General features: G+C 55.5%; 2 protein-coding genes across 3 annotated transcripts in view; both read right to left on the reverse strand.

Annotated features, from left to right (window-relative positions):
• Positions 1-3,564, reverse strand: part of TPCN1 (two pore segment channel 1) — a 47,565-nt gene extending 44,001 nt beyond the window's left edge. For both annotated transcript variants that reach the window (XM_009991808.2, XM_086623272.1), the window contains exon 1: positions 3,348-3,564. In XM_009991808.2, the coding sequence (XP_009990110.2) occupies positions 3,348-3,459 (112 nt within the window). In that variant the 5' untranslated portion in view covers positions 3,460-3,564. The remainder of the gene's footprint in view (positions 1-3,347) is intronic.
• Positions 3,565-9,804: 6,240 nt separating this feature from the next.
• Positions 9,805-11,143, reverse strand: RITA1 (RBPJ interacting and tubulin associated 1). Its single transcript, XM_086623696.1, has 2 exons — positions 10,911-11,143; positions 9,805-10,605 (listed from the first exon to the last, which is right to left on the reverse strand). The coding sequence occupies exons 1-2, from the start codon at positions 11,141-11,143 to the stop codon at positions 10,074-10,076; spliced, it is 765 nt and encodes a 254-aa protein (XP_086479822.1). The 3' UTR covers positions 9,805-10,073.
• Between the last annotated feature and the right edge of the window lie 58 nt (positions 11,144-11,201).

The raw sequence follows: 11,201 nt of genomic DNA on the forward strand, positions 1-11,201 counted from the left end.
CACAGTTTTGGGAAAGGTCACGCAAAGATTGCGCCCCCATTTTTGCCTTCCACAGAAATTCAGTTAATATTAGTCATTCACCTCAGACAGGTGCTGGGAAGCTTAATTAGAGTGTGCACAGCACTCAGGGATTCCGGGTAAGATGCACCAGGGAAGGGCAGCATCATATTAATCAGTGTGGATTCGAGTGACAAAAGCACTTCTCTCTGCCTCCTTCAGCTGTTGGAGCTTGAAAGAAAAATTGCCCAGCACCACAGTCCTTCGTGTTGCAGTCAGAAAACCATCGGCACCACAGGGATCACGTTTTTCTGGATGTGGCCTGAATTCCCGTTAACTTTGCCGGATTCTGACCTTTCACTGTAGCTGCGAACGCGAGCTCCCTGGAAGACATGTATCCAAGCACAAGCCAAGGAAGGCAGAGCTTTAATATTCCTCCCCATGCAAGTATTTTCTCCCATTAAGTGCTTAAGAGCTGTATGATTAGGGAGATTAATTTTTGCAGCTGGACATTTTCTTTAAGAATGTAATTTTCCACACAGTTTTCTCATTTAGCTTTCTTTTATTCTAATCCCAAGGCATTCACTTGCTCAGAAGAGGGCTCTTCTGCAAGATTCAGAAAGGAATACACTCTTGCACTTTAGTCCTTTCTTCTTACATCTGCAACAGGCTTGCTTTCCGAAAACTCTGTTACTACTTATTTCAACCCAGTAGTTTGTTTGCATTTCCAGACAATCAACACCAAGAGTCCGAAACCACAAACTCATTTGTCCAAGGACCTGGTTGTAACAAAGCCACACCACGGATCGAGTTTGGTTTTTTTTTTTTTTTTTATAAAAAAGCACAAGAAGTTCCTTAAAAACCAGGAGAGTTGATGTACCGAAACCACAGAGACACGCAGCACTTAGCAAGAGCCAGCTGTGAGGCTGGCAAACAGACTACAATTTAGGGAGGTTCATGACTTGGCACCACAGAATGAGAGCGCGACTTCACTGCGATCAACCTCTGACGCACCATTTGGCGGTTATGCCCACTCTGTCCTTCCCTGGGACGAGGATGATGGGTCCTTCGCTGCACACAGTCCCAGCTGGTATCTGGGGACACACGTAAATAAAAGCTTTGTGTTTCAGCTGCCACCACATCCCTAGGAGTCGACGGTCAGGCACAGTAACGAGTGAGCTATTCCTCCAAATTCTGGATGAATATTCTGTTACAAGAGTTTAGGCACAAGGAAGACAAAACCAGAAGGAAGCAACCTCTTGACCTTCCCTGTTGCCCGTGCCCTCATCATCACCCTGGCAGGCTCGCCCTCTCCTCAGAAGGATTTCTCACCTGCTCTTTCTCCCTGAAAAACACAAGCCTCTGAATAAAACCGTGACATTTTACAGTTCTGCTAATGTCATTTCAGTCCTCGGCAGAGAAGTGGAGGCAGAGCAGAGAGGAAACATTTGAACTCCTCACAGCCTCCAGAAGATACAACTTCTCCGCGTTTCACAGCAGATTTTCTTCGCAGGCAAGGAGGGAAGCTGGCCTACACGTCCTGTTTTTAAACAAGCTTACTTTTGCAAGCGGCGGCGTTCGTCTGCTCGCTCACTAATTTAAGCTTCCCGCTTCTCAGAGATAAATATGCCTTTCAAGTTGTTTATGCCAGCCTTCCTTTCCCAATCTTTCATTCCACTCTCACAGTACCCGCTAACTTCAGAAGGCTCCGTATCATTCCGTGTCACTTGCACAGAATAAGCTTTCTATTTTTTCAGCAAATTCAGCTTTAACAGCGATTAAAACATATAGCCAAAGTAACGGTTCCTCAATACCAAGAGACACTTCATTCGAAGAATTCCAGGAAATGAATTCTCAAAAACCACAAAGTGATCTTTCAAGAAGCATAAAATTGGTCCCTCAGCAATTTCCCTGGACTTCAAGGGAAACGGATTGTGCAATATTTTAATTTGTTAATACGTTCATTCTCATACTTGTGCTTTAACACAATCGTGTTGGCTTTAACCAAATGACAAACCTCATACAACTTCTTCTTTAGAGAGATGGGAGGAGGAAGGAAGAAAAAGATGAGAGAAGAGCGATTAAAATGAGTCACAAGAAAGCCTATAAATACACCACTGGATGGAGGAAGCATTCTCTCTTCTATTTAACTTAAAATTAGAGCTAAAAGACAAACAGATGCAATACAGCAGATGCAATGGAGCAACAATGCAGCAGAGCTTAGAGAAAGTCAGCTGGGGCAATTTAGCCAGGGATGTGTACTGCACAGAAATCTTGATTGTCAGAAACTAGCTACTGGCTCAGGAGTCACAGAAGGAACAAAACTAAGGGAAACCCACGTGACTGCAAGAGAGAAATCAAATCCCAGAGTCACAGAGACGGTATGCAATAGAGGTACAGCGTAGAACGCAGGGATGCCAGGCCAGGCAATGGTTTGTTACAAATGTTAAGCCTGTGGCAGCAAGGGCTTGAACAGCACCACGCACTTGGGCATACACCTGCAATGTCAACTGGAAGTCACAGAGATGTGTTAAACAAAACTACTTGAATATATGTGGTGAGGAATAACATAAAACAAAACCTCACTGAACATGCTCAAACATCTACTGTTCCCATTTCACCTAATGCAGGCTGATGGCTTTAACGAAGATATGCTAAGGAGAAAGCACTGCTTCTAAGAGATGGTGGCTTCTGGTTTCCCTTCTCCCAGTGCTCACAGGCTGGCTCTGTCCCACTGAGTACCTGGGGTTAACAGCAGTATGAATATATTGTCTAAAAGTGCTCCAGGTTATTTAATAAGAACGCAGTAAAGATGTTAAAGGGAGTTACCAACACGTGTCATTTTCCTTATTGCAAAAATCAGAATGTAAACTAGAAATAGGCAAAACAACATTTGCAAAGGACAGATGCTTTATGGCGCTAGGAAAATACTGCATGACATCATTGCAGCTGCTGCACCTGACAGCTCAGGACAGTGGTACGGCACAGCGGGTCACTGCCAAGAAAAGGAGATGCTCTGGGCCAATACGCAGGAAAGGAGAGTTGAGCTTGAGGACAACAAGGTCACAGGTTATTACATGGAAACCACGAAAACGTGTGTCAGAAATGGCACTGGTAGGACCTGTCCCTCCAGTGTCCTCTGCCCTCTCAGGGTAACACGGCAGCTGTGAGTAAACAAGCAACATAATAAGCAACTTCCTGATCTGATTTTCTCAGGCAGCTGCCAGAACACCGAATGACAGCTCCGAGAGTTTGAGGTCCTGGCAAGTGCAAGAAAGAGTGGTGACTGCAAAGAGAAGAACAAGCGAGGCCATCACAGTGGGCAGGAAACAACAACAAAGCAATCTTACTTTCGTTTGGCAGCTCCTCCCGATCCAGGTCATCTAGAGGGGCTGAGGTGCTGCTTCCACTGTCATCCAGGGTTAGGATGAGGGGAACGTCATCGTCCATGCTCACAGCCATCCTGTCCCTTCAGAGGCTCCTACTCCAAGAACTTTAAATAACACCTTTTTCAGTTCCACTTGTAAAACACTTGTGTCAAAACCTCTCCCCAGAAAGTCTTCCATCAGGGGTGTCTTCTGGACAGAAGAATATAAAGGTACGTGTGCCCATCTCTAGAGACCACAGTTCAAAAAAAGGATGTAGTTACTCACTTTCGGAAAGCAGCGCAGAACGCTAGACTCAATGGCAGTGTTTACGCAAAAGATAAGTTCAGAAGTCGGGTCTGGGCTGCCAATTCCCGTCAGTGCACGGCTCGCAGCACAGCACAGAAGCCAAAGAAGCTGCTTCTTGAAGAACTCCTGCACACTCGGCACAAGAAGCAGGCAGGCGTGACGCGTCCGGAGCCGGCATGATGCTACGTGTCACTGTCACACATGGCTCTTCCCCTGTCGTGCCACGATGCCTCGGTTCCAGGTGGGGAGGGGAAAGAGGGAGAAAAGGAGTCCGGTTTGGGTCTGCGGGCATGAAGTTCTGGGAGGCTTTTTTACGGGGAGATGGCACTGTCACAGAGTCATGGATTTCTCTAAAGCGTGCAGGAAAACAAAACCCACGCGGGCCCTGGACGGCGTTACAGGGACGCTCCACACCCGGTGCCGCCACGCAGCTGCTGCTCCGCCCGCCTCCCTCCTCGCAGGCCGCGGCGAGGGCAGGAAGAAGTCACGGCGGAGTCCGCATCTCCCACAGCAACTCGCCGAGCGCGCCGCTGCCGACCGCGGGCCCCGGGCCGAGCCGCCCCGCGCCCGCAGGGCTGCACCGAGCGCCGGGACGTGAGTCTCCGCGGCGGGCACTCGCGGCTGCGCGGCGGTCGGGACCGGGCTCCTCCCGCGGCCTAGGACAGAGCGGCACCGAGACGGGGCTGTCACCGCGCTGCGGAGGCCCCGGCCCGCGCAAACCGGCCGCCCCGCCGCCCCCTTCCCGGCGCCCCCGGGCAGCCCCGGGTGAGCTCGCCCCGCCCAGCCCCTCACGCCCGCGGCCCCAGGGACCCCCCGCCGCCGGCACCCGGACACCGCGCGGCCCGGCCCGGCCCCGCCGAACCGGCTCCCGTGACCGCTGCGACGCCGCTCCTCAGCGCCCGGCGCGCGCGGCCCCGCCCCGCCGCCTCTCATTGGCCGCGACGGCGCGGGGCTCTCCCGGAGAGGCCGAGCCTCCCGCCCTCCAGCCAATCCGCGCTCCGCGCCCGCTCCGCTCCGCCCACCGCCGGCCCTCGGCCCCTGCGAGAGGATCCGCATTATTCCCGCCTCCTCCTCCTCCTCCCGCCCGCACTTGGTCTCGTTATTGGGTAGCGGCGCTGCCTCTCCGGCAAAGCGGCGATGCTGATTGGCCCAAAGTAGGCTCGGGCTCGGAACATCACGCCTCAATCGCGGGATGGAAGAGGCGGGCTCTCGGGGAGCGGAGCGCGGGCTGCCATTGGCTGCGCTGGGGCCCCGCCCCTGGGGTCAGAGGTGAGCGGAGCGGTCACCTAGCAACGGCGGCACGCCGGCGGAGGGCGGCAGCGCCGGGCCCGCCCCGAGGGGAGCCCCGGCCCGGGACCCCCGCGCTCCTGCGCCGGTGCAGCGTTCCCGGCCCCGCCTCGAGGACGAGCCGCTTCCGTTGCCAGGCCCAGCCTGGGGGCGTCAGCGGGGAAGGGACGGGCCCCGGGGAGGGCGGCAGGCACAGCAGGTGCCCTGGGGGACAAACACTGTGCTCCCAAGAACTCGGGATCATCTTCATCTCTGACCAGGTGAGGATTTCCAAGGCGGACGCGAGCAGCCTGGTGCTCCATGAATAAATCTGCTCCACTGGTCCAGGCTGAGCATTTCTCTCGCAGGCAGCTCACTGAGCCATCCCCAGGACAGTCTCTGAGCTCAATCCAGCCTGCTAAGCCACCAGGCTCTGTCCAGTGGCTCCAACTGATTTTGCCACTAGCCGGACTCCTGCTAGTATTACAAATGGGTAGGTGAGGCCTCTGCTGAGCTACATCATCCTCTATGCTACCAGAGCAGTGGTGTCCAGTCTGGAATTACCAACACCTTTGCAAGTGATGCCTTCCCCTTCTCAGTGGCATTTCTTTCTTTGTGTCATCCTCCAGGCCTGGAGGACAACGAGATGAGAGATCTCAAAAACAGCTTGCTAGAGCTGGCCAGAAGACTTCAAGATCTGCAGACCAAACGGGAAGCAGTGAAACAGCATAAACAGGAGCTGTGGGCCTCCTCAAATGAGCATGTTGAGCTACGGTGGGGTGCTCGGCACCTACAGACACAAGTCAATATACTTGTATTGGATCACTGAGGATCAGCGCTGGCTCTTGGAAGGGTACTGTAGAAGGAGATTAAACCTGTCATAGTGCCATGAGGTCAGGCTGCTGCCTGCTTCAGGTAATCACTTGGCTCCTGGCAGGATGCATATGGTGTTTTTCGGAGCATACCTGCTCCATCACAACGCTCCGCTGATTTCAGTGGAAAGCAGCCCTGTGGCAACACAATTGCAACCACCAAGCAAGTAGCTTACACACAGGACCACCTTTTCTCCCCACCCACTGACGCAGCTCTGAAACCTCCTCTGCAAAGCGCTGTGCCAGTCTGGAAAGGCTGCACGGTAGCCTCTAGCCTCTGCTAGAACGCAGAGCAGTGAGGTTACCACAGAGCAGGTGAGGCATGTGTTGAGAAACAAGGGAGCTGGTATGGGCTGAGCAGAGCAAACGTAATGCTGGCTGCCCGTACACCCATCTTTTATAGTTGTTTGTAGCACCTAGGGCTGGGTGCGGCTAATTTTGGAAGCTAAGCAGTTCCCGGATTGGCTGGTACTTTGCTGAGAGACACAAGACATGGAGGGTTGAGTCAAAGGCAGACAGAGTGTGATTTATCGCAGGGCTGAGCAGGCAGAAAAATGAGAAACAAGAGCAGCAGTAGGCAGGAGTCCCAGCTGTGATTCACGCCTCTGTATCAACAACTCCTGCCTGAACTGAGCATCAGTGACGCTGGACAGGGTGCACCTGGAGCTAGGAAACATTTCCTGTCTCACTTTATTCAGACTTGGTGTTTGCTCCACGCAAGCCCCACCCTCCTACAGGCACAGCAATAATGGAGCATCTTTTGCTCTTGTGCTGGACTGCACAGCTCTGGTAACAAGAGGACAGGGCTGTAGAAAAGCATCAAATGCGAGTGAAAACTGCAGTATGAAATCCAAGTAACCCATTTATATTTTAACCAACATTGTCCTTGTGGTGTAAATAGCGATTTCTGACCTCCTGATGGCCTGGAAGTTCTCGGTGACAACCTGGGCCAGGATGGGACTGGAAAGCGTGTTGCTGATGCGATGGGCTCCAGTTTCCCCCGTTGATTCAGTGAAGCCTGAACACAGCAGTGAGGGTAAACTGGCTACCCCTGGCCACACAAGCCACTGTCAATTTGTTTTTCAGATTAAAATCTCTCTTCATTTTAAGGAGCTTCATCATTCAAGTACTCCAGCACTCCAGTATTGCACCTTGTGTCCTGCTTTTGGGTTCAGCAGTTCTCTGCTGCTTAGATTTTGGGGCAGTTACCCGAGTTTGCTGTTGAGTTGCCTCACTGGATCTGACTCATCCACCTGCTGCTGGGGAACAGGGCTGTGCTTTCGTGCCAATCCTTAACCCTCTTGTCTCCATCTAGTGTCCAAATCGCACTTTGGTTTCTCTCCCAGCCCACTGAGAGACCTGCAGGCTTAAGAGCTTGCATGTCACTGTGCTGACATCCAAATTAAGCTGAACAGCCTCCAGATTCACGTCAGCACCCCCAACGCATCCTCCGAGAACGCCCTAATTGCTTTCACATCCCTATAGTTTTCACCCAGGTGAAGAAAAGCTGCTGCAATGCAAAGAGTAGGGAGGGGCCTGAAAGCTTGGGCTAATCCTAAGGATCCTCACCTTGTCAGGTTTTCAATAACATCAGGTTATTCTTGCTTCCTATCTGCCAGGACGTCTGGAGCACCAAGTACCAGAACTGCTGGCTCCCCTAACCCTCCTCCTCCTCCACACGCCTTACTAGTGCACTGGGCATGGAATAAACCGCAGCTGAGTGCCACCACAACTACCTGTCCCCGGCCTGGCTCTTCCCACACTCCCCCAACAGCTCACAGCTATTAGCTGGGTTACAGCACCACTGATGGAACCTGCTCTCAGCAAAGCACTCGGCGCAGCCCCAGCCCCATCCAAGCCACACACGTGGCAAAGTGGGCTCTGACCTGCACTTGCCATGCTCAGGGTCCCCGTCAGAGCACGGAGGCTGTCTGCAATGTGGGGAAGCTGCTGGGGGAAGTTCAAGGGGGCATGGAGGTATTTGGACCTGGCACCTCTTGAGAAGTCCCATCAGGTATGATTCCTTGTTTTAGGCCCTTTGGGAATGCTCAGTTCAGCAGCCAGGGCAATTCTACCTGGATTTGGGACAGGCAAAAGGATGACTCTGTAGGGATGCACAGGGAAAACCTGCTGAAGGCCCTCAAGTTAACTGGCGTCTGCTGTCTTGCCAGGCTGAGCGAGAGGCACTTCGTGCTGTCTGCACCAAGGAAAAGGCTTGACCCCAAAGGAGAAACACACTGTGCTTACCTACTGTTCCCACACTGAGGGGGAGCACTGAACGCGGCAGCAGCAGAATGAGCAGGACATGAGGGAGACAGCCGTGACCTGTGCTGCCATCTGCATCCAGAAAAGCTGCTTGTTCCAGACAGTCCTTACATGAAAGATGAAGGAAAAGGGAGAGGGCAAGAAGGCCAAGAAATAAGCACAGAAAAAAACATCTTCTGTCCTCCATTCTTTCCTCCCAGCGTGGCTGCTTGCTCCTCTGGGGCTCAGCTTTCCCAGATTACAAGCATTAACTGAGATAGCACTTGCACCAAGGCCTGAGTCTGCCAGGGCTGGCTGGCAGAGGGCATCAGAGCAGTGGCATGACGACATGTCTCACTGGTTTAGGTTGAGCTCTGTTGCCTTTCAAAAGCAAGAATAACCCTTCTTGCCAACAGGACTGGACCAGGAGTGCAGGCTCCTGTCTGGCCTTCGTGTGCTGGAGTGGGTACGGCCCAATCCTGCTGCTGCTCAAGGTGGCAATAAAATCATTTTGGGAGGCAGAATGACACCTTTAACCTGCCTCGGTTTGTCCTTGGGTGAATTTGAGAGAATGTTTCCCTTTGCATGGGAGTTACCAGACTCCCACTGACTCCCCTGCATTCCCTGACCTCAGCGGCTCATCACTGCAGCCTCCCCTCCCAGGGGAGCAGTGACACTGGCTGCACACCCCGAGTCACCCAGCTCATGGCTTTTATCTGCCTCCCTACCTGTATTCCCAAAGGCTGAGTTGCTCCTTCCCACCTCAGATATGGAAACAGAGGAGGAGCTGCTTTACTCAGACAGTTTTTGGAGCTGCTGTGCCCAGGTCACACAGCAGTGTCCCACAGACCAAACACAGATTTGCTTCAGGTTGTTTACTTGGTGACAAGCACGGTGTTGCTGTGACAGCACCTCCCAGCCCTCAGTACAAACCATGGGATTGTGTGTCCACTCGACACATCCTCGTCACCAGAAGCTGCAGGACGCAGCGTGATGCCATTCTTCACCTCTCTGCTTGACCTCCCTTCTCCTTCCTTGCCGAAGATCATTAAAGCGTTGATGAAAGAGAGCAGGGCTAGCAGGGAGCCACCGAGACAGTCAGGGCTGGAGCACACATCCTGTGCCTGGAAGCTGAGGGAACGGGGCTCGTTCGGCCAGGAGAAGGGAAGGTTTCAGGGGCCCCAGAGCAGCCTCTCAGTACCTGTGAAGAGGAGGTGACCATGAGGATTGTGCCAAGTTTTGTGCTCAGCTGCAGAGTAGAACAAGAGAACAGACACAAACTGAAACAAAAAAGGCTCTGACTGGATATAAAGGGAATCTTTTCATCTCAAGGACAGTCAAGCAGTGGAAAGGGGTGCCAGAGAGGTTGTGCAGCCTCTGTCCTTGAGGGTTCCCCCAACCCAACCGGATAAAGCCCCAAGCAGTCTTGCCTGAGCCCACAGCTCACCTGCCTCGAGACCTCCTGCAGTCCCATCCAGCCTGAGCAGTCCTGTAATTATACGTAACAGGCAGGATGAAGCAGGACTCCTCTTTCCCCAGAAGTGGCCAGTGGAGGTCCCTGTCAGGACCCTCAGACCTTAACTGCCTTGGCCAGCCTCGCCTGGGACCCCCACCCCAGCGGCACCCTCTGGTCCCTGCTCTAGGAGCTCCACCCGAGCTCGGGCCCTGCCTGTGCCCGCCGAGCTGTGCTGCAGGTGTACCTGGTCCTTCTCCTGGTCAGGCCCTGGACCTACGTTGAAGGCAGCCCTGCCTCCTGCTGTTCTGACTTCCTGCCTGCACTTCCGTGCCCAACTCATTACCGCACCTCATCCGACGACCACCAGACGGTCAACTGAAGCGGTTGTTAGCACCGAGGCCGTCACTCTCGGTTCCCAGCTCATCCTCCCGCATGGAGCAGCATCCCCATCCTTTGTTAGCAGCCATGGGAGGTCCCAGGATCCTCACGGACTCACTCTTCAGGAGGCCAGGCCCCACTTCAGGCAGGTTAAAGCTGTAGTTATGTCCCAAGGGATGTTGGGTTTCACTTCCAGGGAGGCCTGGGTTTGCAGCCACCCACCGTCACGGAGGTCCTGGCCAAAGGATGTCCACACATGCTTTTCGACCGACCCCTCATCAGAGGGCCCTGGGGGGTCACGGGGGCCGTCAGAGGGCTTTGGTTTTTACACCTTCCTGCCTTGGGGCTGTCTGAAGCCATGCAGAGCCTGTCCGAGGGGGTGTTCAGCTGGCTGAGCGGCTGGGAACGTTCTCCGCAGGGAGCAGCCTGGCCTTCGGAGCCCGAATTGCTCTCGGGACGCTCCCAGACGCCAGACTTGCCCTGATGGCTCGCTGCTGCCAGGGGCGCGGGCGCTCGTGGGTGGGCGGCTCTCACGGGTGTCCCCCGGGCATGGGGGGCCGGGCCGGGCTGGTTTCGCGGGGCAGGTGGAGGGCTCCAGAGCAGCGGATGGAGCTTGGCTACATCTTCCTTCCTCATCCCAGGAGCTGCCCAGGCCGGACCCTTGGGCTTGGCGCCGAAGAGCGACTCGTCGCAGAAGGACGGAGTGGGACTTCTCAACCTTCGGAGCAGCGCGGAGAGAAAGCCGTGTGCTTACCGGAGCGGGGAACGGCGGCACAGCGCCCCGGGGAGGGGGACAAACCCTCCGGCTCCGCAGAGGGAGGCTGAGCCTCCCCTCCGACCCCCCCGGGGCCGGCCGAGCCCAGCCCACCCCCGGCCCGGGCTGGAGGAGGGGGACGGCGGCGCGCTGCCGTGCCGCGCTCCCCAAGCTCCCGGCACCGTACGGCGCCCCGGGGCTACCGCCGCTTAGCGAGCGCCGAAACCCCGCGGCAGCGGAGCAGCGCGGAGCCCCGGGCCGCCGCTCACCTGCACTTACTCCTCGGCCGGGGCGCGCTGCCGCCGGGAGCCGCCGCCGCCGCCGCCCAGGGAGGCGCGAAGCCGGGCGGCGCCGGGCGCGCCCCCGCGGGGCTGCCGAAAAGCGACTCGTCCACGAAGGACGGCCGCGCTCGGCGGGGGCCCCGGGCCGCCCGCGGCAGCTGGGCAGCAGGAGCGGCGGCGGAGCGGCGTCCCGGCCCCGGTGCCGGCCCCGCCGCCCGCATGGCCGCGCCGCCCGCGGGTCCGGCCCCTCCTCTTCCGGCCCCGCCCGCCGCGCACGTG

This window comes from Tauraco erythrolophus, chromosome 19 (genome assembly GCF_009769465.1).
Source record: "Tauraco erythrolophus isolate bTauEry1 chromosome 19, bTauEry1.pri, whole genome shotgun sequence".
Classification (NCBI taxonomy): Eukaryota; Metazoa; Chordata; class Aves; order Musophagiformes; family Musophagidae; genus Tauraco; species Tauraco erythrolophus.